The sequence below is a fragment of the Sus scrofa genome, chromosome 1 (genome assembly GCF_000003025.6).
Source record: "Sus scrofa isolate TJ Tabasco breed Duroc chromosome 1, Sscrofa11.1, whole genome shotgun sequence".
In the NCBI taxonomy this organism is placed as follows: Eukaryota; Metazoa; Chordata; class Mammalia; order Artiodactyla; family Suidae; genus Sus; species Sus scrofa.
Genome location: NC_010443.5, coordinates 122,672,709 through 122,695,687, shown reverse-complemented (window position 1 = coordinate 122,695,687; position 22,979 = coordinate 122,672,709). Strand labels below are relative to the sequence as shown.

Here is a 22,979-nt window from a genome sequence, read left to right as displayed (position 1 = left end):
GCCCATGTCCTGGAAACTCTGCCTTGTGTTCCCTTCACTATGTCCCTATGACATGCTGCCAGCTTTGTGCCTCTGACATTTTCTAGGGAGTCTGCTGTGTTTCCTCATCCCTGTCATCAGCACCTGGAGGCCACAGATAGAAGAGTGTCTATGCTGAGATGTGAGCACCCCAGCAGAGGAAAGTGCCATCGAAGAAGCACTTCATTGAAGAAGAAACCTGACTTCTCACACCGCCCCACTGGGGTGGGAGTATGGGTTAAAAAAGGACTGTGCACATACATGTGTGTATGTGTGCACACACGTGTGTTCATTTGCAGGTGTCAGATGGAGGGGCCAGGAAATGGTGACTGTGTGCCTGTTACCCTGAGTGACAGGCACTTTCTCACAGAAACACGGGGGAAATCACAACAGCAGTTTCAACCCAGGTAGCCAGAACATGGCAAGAGCTTTGTTTCCTGTAGTCCTAGTGGTGGCTGGAGGCGGTGGCAGGGAGGGGTGGTGTTCTTCTCATTTCCACTCTGACTTACATCTTTGGGCTTCTGGGGTACTGCTTGGAAGTATAGCCAGCACTTTAATGTGGTTTTGTTGGGAAAATGTTCTGAGTCCCAAGCACACTGAACACACAACCATGTGTGAGTCAGGACGACTGTGCTCCTCTCAACTCCACCAAGGTTCACAATCATCAAAGATCCACTAATTCAATTAAGAGGTAATAAAGGGTCCTCACTGGGGGACTTTAGTCTCCCTATGTCTTTGAACAAGAGGGTGGCCAACTCTTCCCAGATTACCCAGGATGGTCCTGATTTTAAAACTGAGTCCCAGTGTTACCACTGTGGTGCAATGGGATCAGCAGCGTCTCTGCAGCACCAGAACACAGGCTTGATCCCTGGCCTGGCAGAGTGAGTTAGAGGATCTGGTGGTGCTGCAGTTGCAGTATATATCGCGCCTGCAGCTCAGATCTGATCCCTGGCCCAGGAACTCCACATGCCTCAGAGTGGTCAAAAAAGTAAAAAATAAATAAAAAATTAAAAATAAGTCCCATATCTATGGAACCTCTTACTCATGGGCAAACCAAGATGTGATGACTTAAAGAGGAGAGTGAATCCTTTGCTAGGCAGGGGGTTTGTGCTCCATTCCTCTCTCCAGGAATATAGAGGCTGCTCAGGCATTTCCAAGCCCCTGACCAGGGATCCTCCTGAGGGACATGGTCTGGGCAGCCAGTCCTGAGAAGTGCTTAGAGTAACAGACAGGGCAGATGGCTGGATTCCATTTCGAGGTGCTTTCCTCACCAATCTCATGTGAGTCCATTGTGTGGTCAGGGCCAGACCAGCTCATTCCCCAGGCCTTCTGTGAGCACTTGACTCATGCTTTTCTTGGAGCGTTCACTCAGCACCCTTGCCAGGGGTGCCTCCCTGCTCTTCTGCTCCTCACACTCCTCACCATGTGATGGGAGAAAAGAATTAGGAGCTGTGGGAGGAGGTACTTCCGTGTGATCAGAAGCTCTGGGTGAACTCTCTTAATCCTCTGCCCCAGGGGAAATGGGGGAGAAGGGCCTGTTTAATCCAGAAGATCTGGATCTGTCTGGTTAAGTCCACTCTGGAACATTGGAGGACATCTAAACATGTTCCAAAAACAGAAGTCAAGAGCATCTGATCATACCGTGGGGGCACATGCCCACACACTTGGGGCCCTGAATGCACACAGGACTCATCAAGCATCTTGGCACTAAGTCAGTCCAGTTCTTCAACCTCTGCCATGTTGACATTTTGGAGGTGTTATCATGTGCATTGTAAGATGCTTAGCAGCTTCTCTGGTCTTGACCCACTTGATGCCAGTAGCACTCTCTTCAGCTGTGACAATAAAAAATATTGCCAGACATCACCAAATGTCCCTGGGGAGGAAATCAGCACTGGTTGAGAACCTCTGAGTTAGAGCAGTCCAGGAGTTCCTTGTGTGTCCCAGCTTCTTGGATTTGTGCAGCTTAAGCAACACATTTTGATGCACATTACATGAAAAACTAGTTTTCCAGGATGTTCATAGTTTTTGCTCAGAGAAAGCACTCTGCGGCCAAGTATATTTGGAGATCTCCTTGTTCCAAAGCCCAGCATGTTGAGGAATTGCTGCCTAACATATAGTAATTATTCCCCCTCATGGAGAGTCAGAATGCATTAGGGCATTAGAGGCTCTAAAACATCTATCATAATGAAACCTTTTCAACTCTGTTTGACCCAGATTTTGCTTTTTCAAGGCCACCAATGATGTTGGAGATACCTGTCTTAAAATCCAGGTCCCCAAACCGACTGAGCTGATCTTTCTGAGTCCCAAATCCAAAAGTCCCATGAAAGACATCCATTGGCCCAGCCTGGATGAACTGTTTCAAGATTGGCAGACCAACCACTAGTTCCAGGATCAGTTATCTGTCTGCTTCTGTTACAGTTAAGAGATTACCTCCCTGGGGACGTGGGCTTGGGCAAGCACAGAGCCATTCCCCAAAGAAGGGGCTTACTAAGCAGACAAAACAATAGCTTCCTGGCCATAGTTCTTTAATAGGAATTTCCTTTGAAAAGTTCTTTTCTTTTTACTTTCTGCTTTTCCTAAATGCCTGGGTAGCTTCATCATTTTGATTCTTGCTCAGATTTCATGGAAACTGGTGGCAGCCTACCTAAATTTCTAGGAAAGTTGCAAGCGTATGGAAAAATCTTTCTTCGATTCTTAAAATAAAAAAGAGAACTTTGTCAATATTTCCAGGGATCAGAGATAAAGGGCATTATAACTGGCAAGGGTGAGCTGGCTATAGATAGAGGTCCAGGGTGATTGCTGTGATTATATTTGGGGTAGTTATCCCTTTAGAGGTTTGCTGCCATGAAGAGCCAGGTGTGGGAGAGTCCTTGAAGAGGTAAAGCAGCTCTGAGCAGACCTGGGGCACCAAGATCTGGCTTACTCAATTTCTATTCTGAGCAAGGGATGGTGTCACTTTAAATACTGTGTTCTTGTTGCTAAGGAAACCAGATAAGTGGGTTGCCAACACAATCTTCCACCTTTCTGTGAAGATTAAAGCACCTTGCTCCAGCTAGAGAGCAGATGGGAGAATCATGGGTGTGAGGCACATTTCTCATTACCCAGGGGAGGGTTAGGCCAGGTGATGGATGAAGTGAGACAGTTCCTGGGTCATGGGAAGGAGATAAAATTTGTAGCTACTGGCTATTTTAACAAAGTGTAACTATTTGCTGAATCAATCAAGAGAGGGGTTTAATCCTGACTTTTAGTTCCATTTCTACCACTAATTTTGTTTGTCAATGTATTGAAGGCAGATTTAGTGCAAAGTCTGTGGAGTCAGTCACAGAATAGAAAATGGTTACATTTTAGTTAGTCTGTTCCTTTTGGTTATTTTTATCAAATATCTCAAGCATATAAAAAAAGTATAAAGACTAATATACTACATTCTAATGTACTGATCATATAGCTTAAAAATGAAACATCGTAGATACACCAGAAGTTGCCTGTGCATTCTTGCCTCCTTCCCGCTTAATCTCATAGAAATGTCTCCCATACTTGTCAGCTCCCTATATGTAGGAAACGTTAGTTACTAAACCTATCATATGTCTTGAGTTATAAGCAACAGAGGACCATTAATTACAGAATAATTCTGGGAGCCCCCTACTCTGGGGCAAGGCTTTTCTCTTTGAGATTCAGGTTAGTTTTTCTTCCAATTACAGACTGTGGACAAATGTGGGGAAAGAGGAGTGGGCAGGAGACTCAGAGAGGAGTGGCAGCAGAGCCCTGCGGCGTCGCAAACACTCAATTTCCTTCCTTCAGCCTTCTTTCACCCATTAACCCAACGAAGCTTTACTGAGCGTCTATGCAGTGACAACCTCTGTGCTAGGCACAGAGGGTAAGCAGAAATGAAAACAGTCCAAACTCCCTGTCTGCACAGAGCTTAGCAAGGGAGGAGATATAGGATGAATAAAATATAGATGTAAGAGCTAGTTAAGTACAAAGGGGGGGGGGAGAGCAGATTTGGGGAATAAAATGACGGGTGTTACATTTTAGATAAGGTAGTCCCTAACTCCCCCAGGCCTTGCTGTAAAGGCGCACTTGGGCAAAGACCCAAAGGAGGTGTGGGGGTGGGGTGAACAGACTATCCAACAGAGGGAACACACAGTGCAAAGGCCTTGAGGCAGTGGCATGCTTGGCATGTTCCAGACCTAGCAAGGAGGGCAGCAGAGTGAGCAAGGGTAGGCGGGAAGCTATGGTAGAAGGTGAAGTCAGAGGAGGTCTCTGTGACTACCTTAATTACCATGGCCCATTCTGGGTACCAGGCCACTCTGAGGGTTTTGGGAGCCTTTGGCTATGGTGGCCTTAGGAAAGTGTCCAGCCCTGGTCCAACTCAAGACTACACTTGGCCTCGATGTCTCCCAAAGGAGGACCCAAGAACCAGAGAATCAAGGGATTTGTCTGATGTTCCAGAGGGAGCTCAGCATGAGAAACATGAGCCCAGGCGTACCATGTCCCTGTATTGACAAAGCAGCTGGGCCTGTTTTCTGATGATGCTCCTCCCAGGCAGCATCTTTTAGCACTGGAGAGATCTTAATGCAGTTTTTAGTAAATCTGTGACAGGTGTATCATCCCTAGAGATAAAGTATTAAGTGCTTTTGGCCAGCATCTCAATTTTAGAGGCCAGCAAACTTTCTCTGAAGGGCCAGGTAGTAAATATTTCAGGCTTTGCAGGCCAGATGGTCTCTGTCACAACTCCTCAACTCCAGTGTAGCATAAAAGCGGTTATGGACAATATGTAAACGAATGGGTGAGGCTGTGCTCCAGCAGAACTTCATTTACAAAAACAGGCTACTGGCTGATTTGGCCCACAGGCTAAAGTTTGCTGACCCTCTTACCTAAAAGATCATGAAATAGTTTTAATAGTACATCTTAAGTATGAGGGAACAAGTAAACACTAAATAAAGAATTGAATTATTTTTCTTGGCCACCATTGCATTTGAATATTTGTGTAGGAACACAGATCTTTCTTATCTTCCCAATTACAAACGTTACAGCATTTCCTGGAATTTGCCTCATAAGATGGGTTTTAGGAAGGGAAAGCAAGGAAAAAAGAATGACAAGAGATAATGGCATCTAATATTTCTCCTATAATTAAGAAATCATTAATTTTCAAACTTTTCTCTCATTTCTCTTTAACCAGATCTAAGACACAAAATTAACTGCTTAAATTTCAATCCATTATTGCATTCTCAAGCTGAGGGTTTGCAAAGCAATGAAAATGCTCCCACTCTGGCAAACAAAGAAGCAGATACCTGGGGAAACGGCACATCTAAGTTGGTACCATTTTTACTCACATCCCTCTTCCCCTAATAGATAAGCGTGCAAGCAACACTGCCTCAAATCAGAGTCTCACCACTGGAAGGCTGTGGTTATTATCTGTTCCCTCTGGGTAATTGAAGGCCATGACCAAGTCTGATGCTTCTGAGACAAAGCATTCATTCCTTCCAGAGAAACCTGTACTACCCTAGGCCCCAATCCCTTGCTAAATGACTCACAATTGCATCCTCTGGTTCCTCAGCAAGTGGATAAAGAACACCATGCTCAGCCAACAGCTCCAAATTTTATGCAATTCAGCATCTTACTTGCTCTCTCTGTACCAGACTGGACCAGAAATATAGCTATGCAGTCATCCAACCCATTTCTGCAAGAATAAATGTCTCTTCGCTCGCCAGAGTGTTGCCAATTACCAAAGAAATGGAAGGAGTGAGATGAAGGTAAATAAAGGGATTGAGGTTGGGTCCAAAATAGAAACATCTCCCCTTTTTAAAAACTGCATCATGGGAGCTCCAGTGGAACATGCTTTGGCCCTGAGATCCACAAGGTTGCAATTACCTATCATGTAATAAGCCAGCTGTCATATTTCACACATCAGAAGACCCCTAAATCAAACTCAAATACTGAATTGCTAAGATAACTTAGAAATTTCAAACAACTGAACTCCTTAACATGTGACCTAAAAATGTCTTTGGATGGTATTGCCTTTTTAAAATGAAATGATACCTATGTGTATGCTCCAGAGTTCTGAGCTTAGACTCAGAATGAAGCACCTTTTATGGTAAAGCCAGTGGTTCAGGATACTTCTCTTTCCTCCCTCACTTAAAAAAAAATTATTAATATTACATGGTGGCTTTTGAGCCTTTTCAGGTGCCATGCACACCCTCTTCTGGTCAGTTCGAAGAAAAACTGATCACTGTTAGGAAAGGAACTCTGTCAGGAGTGTACAAACTTTGGTCCTAAAAAAAAGGGAATGATTCTGATACAATGAGAGGCCTTCCTCCTTTCTTTTTTCATCACCAAATAAGGGTTTCATTATGAAAATTAGTGAGCCTACTATTTCCTAACAGATGACGTTCCTCCATTTCACTGTAAAAGTGACAACTCCAGGCAAAGGGTAATCAGGTAAGGCTCAATAAGCCATTTCTGAAGCAAGCAGCTCAGTCCTGGAACACTTCACACATTGTAGAAGACATGTGAAGGTGAGAGGGAAGAAGCCCTGCTTAGTTTGCACAGACTGAGCATGTTGTGGTGACACATAAGGCACAGTGAATAAAAGCACAGACTTGGTCACAGGACTGAGTTTGAATCCCAATTCTGCTGTTTACCAGCTGTGGATTCTTGAGCGAGTTACTCAACTCCATGATTGTTTCGTCATCTTAAAAGTGAGAAATTATAATAGTATTTCTTCACAGGGCTGCTGTTAGGATTAAATACGTTAATACTGTGAAATGGCTTAGACGAATGAACGGCACAGAGTAGCACAAAAAGGAAAAGGAATTTGGAGGAGCTTTTTCCTAACATCAGGATGGTCTCTGGGGAGATGCTTAGATTCATGCCACAGATGATCACACCAACCAACCCAAAGAGAAATTTTTAATAACGCCTTCCTGCAGATTTTATAGCCTTCCTTGGCCAAACCCTTGAGACCACCAAGAGAAAGCACAAGCTGACCTCTTTTTTTCTCTAGCCTACATGCTGAACAAGTCAGGAATTCCTAAGAACCTGTTCTGAAATGACAAAACTACATTTCAATAATCCTTTTATTAGTTACAGAAGAATCTCCACTAGTATTTACACAGTGCAAAAAAGCCGTTATTACCCCTAAAATGTGATAGAACAATCATCCTTCATACAGCAAAAGAACTAACAGGATGAAAATTCCTTCATGTTATAATTCACGCTAATTCTGCTAGTTTTTTTATTAGAGCATTACAATTAAGACATTAAATTATAAATTCATGTGGTATATTTAGAAATTAAATTATAAAATAATACAAATACTTATAAGGTGTGATGTGCCAACAAAGTTTAAATTTTTATCATTAATTAGGATTCAGATTTCCAGATCAGGCAAACAGTTTGGTTGATTCTATGATGTGTGTAGGCTGAAAGTAGGAGGAAGATAATAAATTATTTCACAAAAAATTTTAAATCAAAAAAAGATGAAGTGTTTAAATGGATAAATTAATGTTCCACCCTGTTGGCACAACATATGGAAAATACTTAAATGCCAGTTTTTTTTTTTTAAAGCAAACAGCAGCTTTACAAACAGTAATACTTCTTTATACATATATTAAAGTAACAATGCGTTAGGATTGAACAGTTTTATGTTAAAGAGTTGAAAAATGAAGGTAGAGTTCACTACTCATTTGCACATTATAATTCCCACCCCACCCACCTCCCCCAGCTTATTAAGAAATCAGACAAGTCATTCATTATTTGGATATTAATTTCTCAATATTTAAACTACGTGAATTCCTTTTGACTAATTCTTTTCCAAATACTGGAAGCATATAAAATACCATCTCTGCAAAAATGACCTCCGGTCAAAACCTTTAAAAACTTTTCAATGTATAACACACATTTTCCCCCCAGGTTTAGTCAAAAGAAATATATTACATCATTTACAAACATATTTAAACCAAAAGTTAAGCTAATACGAACATTTGTCTCTTAAGTAATCTTCACAGCAAACAAACCTACCAAAGCAGAAATCTAGTTTTGGGAGTGCAATTCATATTGTAATTCATATACTTATGTATTGAAATAGAAATCTAATATTAATTATTGCCAGAAAAACAACCTCTACGCACGAAGAAAAAAATCACTATGGTTTTTACTTCTTGTGGTGATGAACCCTTGCTCTTACCATTAGATCTCTCTAGATCTCCAAAGAGTCACTCACCCCAGATCCAAAAGAACACTTTCCTAATTTTCACACCTCCCCCTGCATACAATATACACAAATTCCAAAATTTATCTAAAGGAAACAAATTATAAAGACATTATTAATACTTATTTAAGCATAGGTTCAACATTTCCTTTAATAAATTTTGGGTTGTCCTCTAGAGGTGACCTGTTTCATATAAAAAAGGATGTGGTCCCTTGGGTTTGCTGGCAGAAGATACTGCACGTGCAAAAGCGTTTATCAGACACATAATTGAACATTTCAGAAGTCCATAGCAAATTCAAAGTTACTGGTGTTCAGAAGATTTCCTCAACTTCTCTTGATACAAATGTCAAAAATCTAAAATGACAATTCTCACTCAGTAGAGATATAAAATATAAGAAACCTTTGAAAAGCCATTCATTACCTTAAGATCAAGAGTTATCTGAATCACTGACACTAATCGAAGGAAATTTACATCAAAAAGTATGAAAAGTTTTTCAATTCACTTTTAAGATTGTCAGTAGTTCAAAACCTCTATCATTTCTTTCAACCACCACGTCCAAATGTCAGTAGGATCTGCCACACGTAAATCCATGATTACTATTTGAGAGGCTTCATTCCTTACATGCTACATTCCTTTAAGTTGTGCCTAAGAAGTCTACACTGGAGAACAGTACAGTAACATCCCCTTTCAGCACACAAAGTTGACAGACTAACATTTTCTACACAGCAATGCTCCTAAACTTTCACAGTTCACAGATAACTAAGTCATCAACCAAGAATCTGGTCTCTCCAGTAGTTAAATGCCAGGATTATAAAACATTAGGACTAGCACAGCAGTCCCCATGCATTCATAAAGAACCTGCCCAATTCTTCCCTCGCACCTCTGTGGGGCAAAGCTCTGCCCCATAACACCTAAGCAGGGAAAATACCCCTCTCTCTTTAGCTCTGCGCCTGCTTATGGGAGTTGGAAGTGTAAAGCTGGTGTGTACATGCATGCATTTGTGTGTGTACACAGGCATGTGTGTGTTGGTTGGTTGGAGGTGGTGGGTAGTTGGTGGGAAGACAGAAAAATAGGTAATTTGTAATTTTTTCACCATTATAAACTTGCAGAGGTCACTACCAAGGAGGTATACACATTCCAGGAGATGGGCAGAGATAAATAATAATGGTGAAGAATACCTGCACCTATCTGCACACTCTTAAATCATCTAACAGCTTCAGCACAATCAGAGCAACTTTCTCTTTTCTTCAAAACTTTCTCTTCCAAGCCTTGATTATCAGGATGCATGTTATAATTGTATAAAGTTCCTTTCCCTGACCTCCCATCAGTAACTATGGTAGGTGTCACATGGCAGGTGCTTGAGGTTAGGGACAAATTCTTTTCTTTTTAAAGGTGCAATAGCTTTTCACTCAGGAAAGGTTTGTTTTGAGTACCCAGTCAAATTCTCATCTCAAGTCCAGAGAATCCCAAATCAGAAGCATGCAAGAGAACACACCAGTGTTAAGATATTGTTTCTAGATAGTTTACATGTTTAGTGCTGAAGTCATACAATCAGTTACAGTTATTCATCTGTCAAAATCTGCCTAACCTTATGCAAATATGACTATGTATGTACAAGAGCATTCCTGAGGTAAGTAAAAAGCAAATGTGAAACAGAACCTGGAAGTTCCTACCATGGGTGACTTCTCACTATTAAAGACAACATCTATCACTTTCCACAAATAAGGCCAGCTCTAACCTATCATACATAGTGGCTCCTTTGCTAGTCTAAGTTTTGGAGGCTCTGTCTTAGCCCATCCCAACTATAATCAATTACAATGATCAGTGACTTATGAAATAAGCATCTGTGGACTAAATAAAAGTTGCACCAAATTTCAACACAAAACACTTTGTGAACTTAGAGTTACCCTCAGCTAATTTTTTTTAACTCCAGAACCTCCAGTTCTTTTTTAAAAAAACCCAAACAACTTTTTGGTCAGACAAATTAGAGTGAAGGAGGTGTAGTCTTGAAGCAAACACCGGTAACTGCTCCTATTCTCAGAACCGTGATTTTTAACGTTCAAAATGACTCTAAATAGGCACTGTAAATTTACTTCCTTTAAAACCTGGTCTTTTTTAATCACTGTTTTCCATAACAAAATAAGCTGAAACAATTCTGAACTTTCCACACAGTTCATAGAAAGACACTCAGATGCTAATAAAAAGCTAAGCTATAGATCAAAACAAGTAAAAGACAGCTACAAAAATATTTCTGTCAGGAATTAAATACATATATTAAATACTGGACAGTGCAAAATGTTGAGATGAAGCATGAAAGATAATGGCTGCAACCCTTACACAGGTGGAGACAGATAGTTTACATTTCCTGAGTTATAGGTTTGGGGGTGTGTAATTAGAATCAGAGTGCTCCTTGTTCAGTGAGCTGCAGGTGCTGGGCTTCTGCTGCTCCTGACTTGCTTGATGGTCAGTAGTCCAGGCCTCACTATCCCTCCCTGGCCCCGGCACCTCAGGTGCCTCTGCTTCCTCTTCCCCACTTTGCTCTGCGTTGTCTTCCTCAGAACCATTAAGGGTTTTTCCAAGCTGAAGAGTTTCCATCGTTCTCTGGGTTTCAGAGACCCAAGACTCAATTCTACTATTGAGCTGTACTTCTACAGATATGGGTTCATGAGTATAATCTTCTTCCTCCTCCTCATCTTCATCATCCTCTTCTTCAAGCATGCCAGGTACAAGAGTGCTGGTGGTGCTGGTGATGGAGGAATTCAAAAGATCCCGGCAACTGCCATCCAAAGAGCCGGTCTCTGTACTCTGTTGTGAGGCCCATTCCAGGTCATCTGGCTTCACTTCCTCTTTATCGCTCACTGATTTTCCAGGGTTTGTAGCTGAGGTAGAATTGCCTGAAGCCACTAAGGATGGCTGCTTACCAACAGGGGCTGTGTCAAATGGAAGTTTACTGGGTTTTTCAGATGTGCTGTGCTTACAAGAAACCTCTCTCTCATTTTCTGACGTTTCTAATCCATCTGAAGTTTCCACCATATTTCTCCAATTTGTTTCTGCAAATATCAAGGAGATTTTTTTTAAAAACCAGAACACTGTTTCAGAATCATGCAACTTTTAAAAAGAGGGAAGAACAAACCACAGAAATCTGTTCATCAACTGACTGAAAAAACAAAAAACTTAGCTTATTTTAGTATTAGTTCAAATGTTATAATTGGAAAATAGTTTCTCAAAAATTTTCCTTCTCATAAAAAACATCAAAAACCAGAAAGAAAAAAACAGTGCATTTAACATAAAGAAACAAAGAAGCCAGGAGTTTCCTTGTGGCACAGCAGGTTAAGGATTTGAGGTTGTCACTGCAGTGGCATGAACAGCCATTGCGGCACAAAGTCAATCCATCCCTGGCCGGGGAACTTTCATATGCTGCAGGCACAACCCTGCCCCCCGCCCCCACCCCCGCAAAAGAAACAAAGAAGCCAAAATAAGTATATCAATGCTTCAGAATGCAAAAGATCTAATACAATACAGAAGCTGACACATATATAACATCTACGTATTCATAAAAATCAATGAATTGCCTTTTGTTTGGCCCTAAAGTGTCCTGGGCTCAAGGATCCACAAGTCACAGGTGGCAGAGCCAAGACGTCCATCAGAAATAGTTCTGATTTGACAGGTTTGTATTGCGCTCCCTCAGCAAGTTAAGAGCTGTCCTTTTTGGCCTGTAATGAAACTTGTGTTTCCACTTATAAACAAAGAAGCCATGCATGCATTTCTAACATTTGTGAAAATTTGTTTTATAATATACATAAGTGGTTTGGCTTACCAAGCAACTTTGGAGCCAAAAAATAACCAGGTATTGTTATATAATACAGTTGTGATCATCTAAATTATTTATAATGACAGTCAGTTTAGAGTCAAAAATTGTACTAAGCTCTCTCTTGTTTTTTTTTCATTTAATTTTTTAAATCACAGAGGTATAATTAATATAAAATATTGAATTAATTCCAGGTGTACACCATGATTCATATTTGTATATATTGAGAAATGGTCACAAACTGTCTAGTTGACTTCTATCTCCATTCATAATTATAATTTTTTTCTTTATGATGAGGACTTTTAAGATCTACTCTCTTTGCAACTTTCACATACATAATACAATGTTATTAATTATAGTTAGCATGCTATATATTAGATCTCTATGCCTTATTTATTTCATAACTTGAAGGTGGTAACCTTTGACTTCCTTCACCCATTTTGCCCAAACCTGGCCCCCTGCCTCTGGCAACTAACAATCTGTTTTCTGTACCCATGAGCTTGTGGGGATGGTGGTGGTTGTTTTAAAGATTCTACATATACATGAGATCATGTGGTTTTTGTCTTTCTATAACTTATTTCATTTAGCATAATGCTCTCAAGGCCCATCCATGTCATCACAAATGGCAAGATTTCATTCTTTTTAATAGCTGAATAATATTCCACTGTGTGTGTATATGTGTGTGTGTATCTTCTTTCTCCACTAATCTTCTTTACTCATTTATCTGTTGATAAACACTTAAGTTGCTTCTACATCTTGGCTGTTATAAATAATGCTGCAATAAACTTGGGGGTGAATTTTGTTTTCTTCAGCTATACATCCAGAAGTGGAATTGCTGGAAGTTCTTTACATTTTGAGGAACCCCCACACTCTTTTCCTTAGTGGCTGCAGCAACTTAAACATTCCCACCAGCAGTGCACAAGGGTTCCCTTTGCTCCATATCCTTGCCAACATTTGTTATTTTTTGTCTTTTTGATAACAGCCATTCTAACAGGAGTAAGGTGATATTTCACTGTGGATTTGATGGCATTTCTTTGATGACTGGTGATATTTAGCATCTTTTCATGCACCTGTTGGCCATCTGTCTTTCTTTGGGAAAAATGTCTATTTAGATCCTTTATTTTTAAATTGGATTGTTTGTTTTTCTGCTATTGAGTTGTATGAGTATTTTATTTATTTTGAATATTAGCTCCTTATCAGATATATGATTTACAAATATTTTCTCCTGTGTAGTAGGTTGCCTTTTCATTTTGTTGAATGTTTCCTTTACAATGCAGAAGCTGTCTAATTTGGTGTCATCCCACTTATTTATTTCTGCTTTGTTTCTTGTTTTGGTTTGTTTTTTGTTTGTTTGTTTGTTTTACCACATCCACAGAACGAAGAAGTTCCCGGGCCAGGGACAGAATGCATGCCACAACAGTGACCTGAACCACAGCAGTGACAATGCCGGATCCTTAACCCACTGAGCCACCAGAGAACTCATGTTTTCACCTTTTCTTAAAAATAAAAATCCCCTTCTATTTGCACTATAGCTGCTACTTGCATTTTATATGCATAATGATCAAGTGTAGTAATAAAGCAAGCCTAGCCATGGTGATAGATTTAACCTGTCACCTATCAATTATATATTGCTACAGACCATGTTTGGCCACCTGAACTCAGAGCACATGATTTGCAAAAGGCTTTCTTTTCTACAGCTACTTCAAATGTAGTCTGGGTCCTTCCAGTCACATTCCTACCTCATGACAAACAATCTAGCCTTCTCTCTTTATTCTCATTCTTGGTTAGTAACATTTTCAGTCTCAAGGAAGAAGAAACCTTATAGTAATCCTTGATCCTATCTTTCTCCCTTACTATATCCCCTCATTCCATCAAACTCATAACTATATTATGCCACTTCCAGCTCAAAAACTACTAAATTTCATAACGACTACCTTAGCTCAAGACTTCTTTACCTTGCTATATGTCAATAATATCTTTCTGATTTTGAGACTTGACCACATCGTTATCGAACTGGCTTTTTATTACCCTAATTTTACCCTAGTTACTAATTTTTATTACCCTAATTACTAATTCAAACTCCTTAGTTTAACACATCCAAGCCCTTTATAATCTACCCTTCTGGTCCCATTCATTTTAACCCCCAGCCATGCATTCCATGTTCAAGGTCACTTTGAATTTTCACTGCTCACAGAAGTCATACCATCTACATTTTCAACTCTTTGTTTTGCATAAGCTGCTTTTTCCATGTAAGACATGTTTTCCTCCTTTACCCTTCAGGCTCCTATTCATCCTTGATAGCCACCCTTAAATGTCAGTTCCTTTGTGAAGCTTTTCCTAACTTTCCTGAGAGAGTCACTAACTTCCACAGCACTTTCTGCATATCCAGTTCAAAATCATTTGTTTTGTGATTGCTGTTCTACCTCCTCCTCCCCCCTCATTCCCACTTATCTCTGCATTCCTATGGCTGGCATATGTACTAGGAAAACAAGCTTTTACAATAGAGTTTGACATATATATTTAATTGTGCAGAAAAATAACTTCAAAAAGCCATAAAATTTATAAAATTTAGGTACACATTTATTTATATTTACTTCCTTCAAAAGTACTATGAGAATTCACATGAGGTCTTGGAAAAAGTCCCACCGCTCAATGACAGTGAGTCAAAGGAACTGGAAAAAGAAAGAAAGTTAGTAGACTGATCAGGGCTGATCTCTCTCCAGGCTCAGTTTGGGGCATTTAGCTGCTGGGTTGGTGAGCTGAAAGCAAGAACGGTCCTTCAGAAAGGAAAGGCAGATATGACCTTGGAAGTTGAGACAAGGGACTCTGCAATTAGCCATCAAAAGACATGTCACAGTGATCAAAGAGCCCCTGAGGTCACATACCCACAGAAAAGGCACAGGCCTTTAAAATAATAGGTGAAGTCTGATCAAAAGCTGCTAAGCACACAAACCCAAGACTGTGATGGGAAGAAACAGAGCAAGAACAAAGTGCCATCTTTGGTGTGTGTGGAAAGGTAGGGGGGTGGGCAGTGGCTGAACACCAGCAGCCTAAAGCCAGAATAGTAAACCTAGAAAAGTCCACTTTTGAAGAAAGGCTTAGGAAGCAAGTTAAAGGCAGGATCAAAGATCTCAACAAACCTGGAAATGGTACTGATCCAAGCCTATCCTGCTTCTGAATTGTTTATTTTAGCAGAACTCATTAAATGAAGCTGTTCTTTGCTCATTAACCCATCTATGCTTTCCTGTTTAGTCAGCTAGTTCTTTGTGAAACTGCCTTTTCAACTTTCAGATTACTAGTGGGTTTGTCAGAGAATGAGGCATGTGTTTTTCTCCCTTCAGTCAATACACAAGGGAAAGCTGACCATCTTAAAATAGGTTTATGTAGCAGAAGAACAGAAAAATGAGTTCGAGAACCTACAGAAGAAGGGGTGGTGGCAGAGGATGAGCAGGAAACTCAAGGTAGGCAGAGGTAATCTTCCCCTCATAAGTGGTTACTGAGAATCTACTGAACGGTGCTATTGGGAATTCATTCAACAGACAGGGAATTCACGTCACACTAGCAGCAAGTACAATTTCTAGAGTCAAACTTAGCAGCTGTGTGACACTGACAAATTATTTACCTCACTTCATTTTAGCTTCCCCATCTGTATAAATGCAGTACAATATTTCTTATCTCCTAGGGCTGCTCAGAGGATTAAATGTTTTAATAAACACAAAGTGTTTAGAAAAGTGCTTGGTAAGAATTCAGTGAGTGAGCAACTATTATTATATGTCAAGTGCCCCCTATATGCTAAGTTTCCATCTAGAAGAATGCATTGTTTGGTTGGGATTTATGTTTGAAACTATGTTTCATGTAAGTATGGGAGAACTGAATTCAGCTCAGGAGAAAGGAAAACATGAGCAAAGAGAACAATTAAGGTGTACACAAAGAACAGTAAGACTGGACTATCACAGGAGCCTTTTTATTCTACCAATATTCAGCACCCCTTTCCTAAGCTTTGTTTTTTCTTTAAACTGTGAAGATCACAAGAGAACACTTTAGAAATCTTGCACCAGCACAGCATGGAAGATACTATTTGCTATCTAACAGTCATTCCCCATTTACTTCCTGGCCAGTAGAGCCCCCAAACTTGAGATGTACTTGAATTCAGTCCCATAGGGGAAGAAAAATAGTTCGAAGACTATCATGACTATCCCATTCTCCTCTGGTAAAGATTCTCTTTGCCCACATCTCCCTTGCAGCTAAAAGCTGCATATGATGGGCTCTGGCGAAATGAAACAAAAGGTGAAATCTTCTGAAAATTGTTTCCTTCATGGACAAAAAGAGCACACTGCCTAAACCTCCTGCTCTTAACTACTGTTGTGATGCCCGGGGCCACTGCAGTTATTTATGAACATGAGATGATAAGCACAATAAGAAGCCAGAGACTGATAAAGAACAGAAAGAAGGAAAGAGACAGGGACCCTGACGACATCATGAAATAATTAAACATCCTAATTTCTCAGGCCCCATTAGTGGGTTTTATGTGTCTGTTATGTCTGATCCCAATAGAGTAACTTTGTGCTCTGCTCCCTCGGCAAATTATTTATGACTATTTTCACTCATTTTGTTGGCATCCTGATAAATCAAGTCATAGACCAGAATCTTTAAGGTTCTCTTAGGGAACCACTGACAAAATGCCTGCCTTGGCCAGGTAACATAATATCCACTGTTGAGTTGTCTCACAACAGGAAGACCAATAAGGAACATGGATAAGGAAAACTAACTGGGAGAATTTGGTAGGGTCCAAAAGGAGGCAGGAGACATCAGCCCATAATAGGTCCTGCCAAACTCCCAGGAACCCGCAGGCTGGAATCCATCTTGCACCAGGACTCCATCTTTCATGTGTTAAATTTTAGGTGGCAAGTTGATGTGGTGGTGACCACATCATTTAAAAAAAAGATGTGCACCGCTAGAAAGGACCCTGAATCAGGCCAAATATGGGCACAAGCAAGACAACTGGCCAGAGACAACCTGGAAACTAACCCCATACCTGTAAATCCTGAGGCCACGAGCCACGCTGCAGAGCAGTTCTGGGTTCCCTTACCCTGTTGCTCTCCATCTAGATGCTACTTCCCAACAAGTTTTTTGCTTTGTCAGTAGCTGTGTCTCCCCGGACAATTCATTTCCTACTGTTAGACAAGAGGGGTCCTGGGAGGGGTCCCCCTTCTGGCAACAGTTCTGTTTAAATCCCTTCTTAGAATGCAACCATTAGCTCACAGAACTTTAGTTTTGAGTGAAATCTTATAGACAATCTAAACAAATCTGCCTCACTTTACTGAAGACAAATCTGAGGCTCAGAAATTAATCCATTGTGCCCAAATATCCCAGGCAGATTGTGGAAAAGACAAGGCTTCAATCTTTGAACACTTTAAAGCTGGTGACTTTTGAAAACATCTCCTAAGTCTTTGAGAGGTTCTTTTCACAACTTTTCTTTTTATGGGCCCAAATGAAGATCACTGTTATTTCCCACAACTTTAGGAATTTACCTTGCAGTTTACCTTTGAGGTCTGACATAGCACTACATAGAAAACTGATTTCATTTTCTAATTGATCTTCATTATTTTCAACTAGTATCACTTTAACCAAAGAAACACGTCTGCCTCTGAGCCAGAACCACCTATCCCTGACCAATAGTTTCCTAGAGGTACATAATAATTTCACTGCTCTAGTCTGGAACTTTGTCAAAAACATTCCAAACATTTAACTACAATCACAAGCGAGAAGAACAAGAAAGAAAGTGTGAGAAGAAACGAAGAAAATGAGGACTCCGTCTTTTATGCGTTAAATTTTAGGTGGCAAGTTGATGTGGTGGTGACCACATCATTTAAAAAAAAAAAGAATAGGGGAAATGAATGAGACATTAGATCAAGAAAGCAAAGAATTTAAGAGTTCAAAGTATTACAGACACAAAACAAGGAAACTACTAAGGTGTAGTAGTTTAAACATTATACATAAATGCCATTTTCCAGTCTATATATCTTTTTGACTACCATCAAATTTAACTCAAAACAAACATCACGAGTCTAGGTCTTTTGTTAACTTAGTAAATATGAACTTTTAATAATCAAGTGTTAGAATAAAACTTCCTATAACTTATTTACTTAGTTACAGATCACAAGAATAGTATATTCTGCTTTTTAAATGCCTTTGAGGAGTTCCCGTTGAGGCGCAGAGGAAACGAATCCGACTAGGAACCATGAGGTTGATGGTTCAATCCCTGGCCTTGCTCAGTGGGTTAAGGATCCGACACTGCTGTGAGCTATGGTGTAGGTTACAGATGCGGCTGGGATCTGGCATTGCTCTGGCTGTGGTGCAGGCCGGCAGCTGTAGCTCCGATTGACCTCTAGCCTGGGAACCTCCATATGCCTCAGGTGTGGCCCTAAAAATCAGAAAATAAATACATGCCTTTGAGATTTGTTTTTTTAAGATTTTGGAAATGTCACTAAATTTCAGGGTCTCACAGAAACTTTGAGCTCCAAATATTATCCTAACTTTCAATGGGCACATTTTATGTAATTTTCAAACAAAAATTTAAGCAAAGTTTGAATAATCAAGAAGACACGACAAAAGTTAGCAAGGAAAGTCATTTTCAAAACAACATCAATCATTAAATTATCTCAAAATTTCACTCACTTAAGACGGTATGTAACAACTTACCATATTCCTTTTCATTTACTTCAGAGATGGGTTCAGAAATAACACTGCAGAAGGAAATGGCGCTTGCTGCAGAGGGATTCCGAGAATGACCCATGTGGTGTGGCACCTTTTTCACATTCTTTAAGGCTTCCTCAGCTTGCTCCTGTTCCATTGCAGCAACCATATCTTTATATGCTTTCCTGGCTTCCTCAGTGAGTTCTACTAATTTATTAAACAAGCTCTAAAAAGAAAGAGATATTGATCAGTCCATTTTAGTTATACTTTTTATTACTGTCATTAGTGATAAATATTTCTACTGCTTCAGTATCTGATACAATTTCCATCAGCACAAACTTCAAATGTTATGCAAACCACAAAATCTTATAAAATACTCTGAAACTTACATATATTGTTTATTAGTTTTATATAAAATTATGTTTTCAGACAGTGGGGAAAAGTACAGCACAATTTCTTTTTTCTTAAGGCACTGTCATTTAAATATAAACCATAACAAGATGAGGACAGGACAAACAGTGTCATATTACTGGAGTTTCTACTGTAACACAGTGGATTAAGAATTCAACTACAGTGGCTTGGTTTACTGCAGAGGTATGGGTTCAATACTGAGCCCGGTACAGTGGGTTAAAGAATCCAGTGTTGCCACAGCTGTGGCAAAGGTCACGGCTATAGCTCAGATTCAACACCTGGCCTGGGAACTTCCATGTACCATGGGTGCAGCCATAAAATCATAAAAAAAGTGTCATATTACAATGGAATAATGTCTCTAAAAATTAAACTTAAGTGAGAAAAACACAAGTAGCAGTGCTTTACCTGGCTGCATTTTAAATTGTTTGAAGTATAGGTATAATAAACACTTCTGCTAAACATTGATGCTAAATGTTGATTTTTAAAAAGGGGTAGATACTAGTAGTATCAAAAATATATTCAGGATTTACTTATTTTTAAAAAGCAGGGAGGGGAGTTCCCATCATGGCACAGAGGAAACAAATCCCACTAGAAACCACGAGGATGGAGGTTTGATCCCTGGCCTTGCTCAGTGGGTTAAGGATCTGGCATTGCTGTGAGCTGTGGTGTAAGTCACAGATGTGGCTCGATCTGATGTTGCCATGGTTGTGGTGCAGGCTGGCAGCCGTAGCTCCAATTGGACCCTTAGCCTGGGAACCTCCATATGCTGCGGGTGCAGCCCTAAAAGGCAAAACAAAAAAACAACAACAACAAAACCACACAGAGAGGAGGCAAGCATAGTGTTAAAAAATAAAATTATTTAAAAAAAAAAGGTTTTAAAAAAAAAAGCAGGAAGGGAGTTCCCATCGTGGCTCAACAGTAAAAAACCTGACTAGTATCCGTGAGCACACAGCTTCAATACCTGGCCTCACTCAGCGGGTTAAGGATCAGGTGTTGCCATGAGCTATGGGGCAGGTTGCAGACTGGGCTTGGATCCTGCTATAGCTGTGGCTGTGGTGTAGGCCAGCAGCTATAGCTCTGATTTGACCCCTAGCCTGGGAACTTCATATGCCATGGGTGTAGCCCTAACAAGACACATACACACACACACACACAAAGCAGGGAAATGAATTCTGTTAAAAACAGCCCCTATATGTTACATGTAACAGACTTCATAAATATTTGTTTGCAATGTTCAACAAATCATGCACTTAAATGAAGCTAAAAAAAAAAGAAAAAAAAGAAAACAGGCATATGGATATGTAATTTTGAGATTAACATTGGTTTTACAACATAACTAAAACACAGAAACTGCTGGGAATAAAATAATATAAAAAAGAAGAGAAAATAAAATTGAAAAGAGATGCTATTAGGGAATAAAAAGGACTTGAATGTCAGGGTAAGGACAGAAAGCTTAATTTAAGGGTTAGTCTTACTACATGGTAGAAGTAACTTAGGTGCACTACCACAGGTACAAGTAGATACACTTGGCATTATTAGTATTTCCTTTACCTTCATTTTATGAATATATTTTAGTTTAAACAATAATGTACCTACCTCAAAACAGAAAAGTGAAACAATGTACAAACAAAACTGGCAAGTATTTTATAATATAAAAATCATAATAAACTAATATATATAATTCAGTAAGAAGTCACTACAATTAAAAACAAACATGCCCATTTTTCCTGACCCTGATCCCATTCCTATTCCATAAACTCTAGTACTGAAAGAGAAAGGAAATTTTTATTATGTCTTTACCATAGGGCTATTTACCACCCAAATTCTCACATACTGTTTAATGGAACAGACAGATATACATCTACTATACAATTTATTAAATAAACATTTATCACCTGCTCAGGCTCAAGTAATGCAAAAGGTGTCAGGGATACAAAAACAAGAGATCTGCCCTCAAGGAATTCACAGTTACATGAGAAGAAACACATGAACTATAGCAAGGCAGTACGGTATCTCTAAGTGAGAAAGCATGGGCTGCTATGGCAGGATAAGTACTGATTATATGATCATAGAAAGTAGGTGGGTAGACAGATAATTTAACTAGTGGCAGAGAAACTGAATGGCTAGGGGAATGGAGATATACAAATATAGTGACTGGATAGGAATAACAGACACTTAAATGTACACAACAGTATGGTTGGGAAGAGTGGAAAACAGTCCATCAATGGTGTCACAGAATATTTTAAAATAAACTTCATAAAAAAGTCTTATTTTACATACAGTTGTATACAATTTAAAACAAGCACAACTGAAAACATTTCAATGTAAAAGCCAAAATGAAATCAAATGACATACTAAAATAAAAAACCACACACACTCAAAAAAATCCCACGAGGCTTAAAATTTAATCAGTTAATAAGCATTTCTCTACCCCTGCTCTACCCAGGTGATGGAGGTGTTGGCTTCATAGCACACCCACCGCCGCAGCAGCAACAATGCACCTAGAGGACCCTGGCATCGGAGGGCTCCCCGCTGCCCTTCCTGCTGCTGAGCTACCCGAGCAGTGGCGGCGGTGGCAAACACCATCCTAATTATCTCATGGCTAACGAATGCATGAGCCTCATAAACATGGCCAATCTGAGCAGTAAAGCCTTGACTGAATCTGCTCTGAACCTAGGGATAATGCTGGACTCTGACTAGCACCTCTTCAGCAGTTCTTTGTGGTGATGGAGCACTGCCTGAAACATAAGATGGCGGAATAGAAGGACTGGAGCTCAACTTCTCTCCTAAAAACAACAAAATTCAGAACTAAAGACTGAGCACTCTTCACCCAAATGGACCAGAAACCTTAAAAAAGATACCCTACTCCAGAAGAAAAAGAGGAGGCCACATCAAGAGGTAGGAGGGTGATTTCACGATATAAACAACCCCATACCCCCTGGGTGGGAAGCCCCACAGACTGCAAACTAACTGGTTAACAGAGACTCACCTACAGGACTGAGTTCTGAGTCCCACATCAAACTCTCACGAGTGGGGATCTGGCACTGGGAGAAAGAGCCCCTGGAGCATCTGGCATTGAAGGCCAGTGGGGCTTGTGTGCAAGAGCTCCATGGGACTGGGGGAAACGGAGACCCCATTCTTAAAAGGCACACACAGACTTTCACATGCACTGAGTCCCAGAGCAAAGCAAAGTCTCCAAGGGAATCTGGGTCAAACCTGACTGCAGTTCTTGGAGGACATCCTGGGGAAACAGGGGTGAACGTGGCTTGCTGTGAGGGAAGGACACTGAAAGTGAAGCTCTCGGGAATATTCAGTAGCAGTGCCTTTCTCTGGAGGTGGCCATTTTGGGAAAATCTGGCCCTACCCATCAGTCAGTCAGTGCTCTGAGAAGCCCCAGGGCAAACAACAATCCAGGTGGGATCACAGCCCCTCCCCTCAGTAAAGAGGCTACCTAAAGACCCCTCAGGCACACAGCTGCCTCTAATCCCATCCAGAGACTAAACCCCACCCACCAGAGGAAGTAGAATTGGCTCCACCAGCCAGTTGGCAGGCATCAGCCCCTCCCATCCGGAAGCCTACAGCAAACCCCCCATACCGACTTCAGCCACAAGGGGGACAGACATCAGGAGTAAGAGAGGATACAACTCTATTATCTGTAAAAAGATCTCCACACCAAAAACCTATAAAAATGAAAAGACAGAGAACTATAACTCAGATGAGGGAGAAAGGAAAAACCCCAGAAAATCAGCTAAGCCATGAGGAGATTCTTAGCCTCCAGGAAAAAAACTTTAGATTGTTGATGCTGAAGATGATGCAAGACATTGGAAATAAACTGG

At 40.4% G+C, this 22,979-nt stretch overlaps 1 protein-coding gene across 4 annotated transcripts in view; it reads right to left on the bottom strand.

Moving 5' to 3' along the window:
* Positions 7,077 to 22,979, bottom strand: part of SECISBP2L (SECIS binding protein 2 like) — a 54,984-nt gene continuing 39,081 nt past the window's right edge. For 3 of the 4 annotated variants that reach the window (XM_005659631.3, XM_005659630.3, XM_021099210.1), the window contains 2 exons: positions 18,739 to 18,958; positions 7,077 to 11,278 (listed from right to left, as the gene is read on the bottom strand). In XM_005659631.3, coding sequence (XP_005659688.1) covers positions 10,599 to 11,278; positions 18,739 to 18,958 — 900 coding nt within the window. In that variant the 3' untranslated portion in view covers positions 7,077 to 10,598. The remainder of the gene's footprint in view (positions 11,279 to 18,738; positions 18,959 to 22,979) is intronic. The other variant, NM_001206341.1, reaches the window with a different exon arrangement.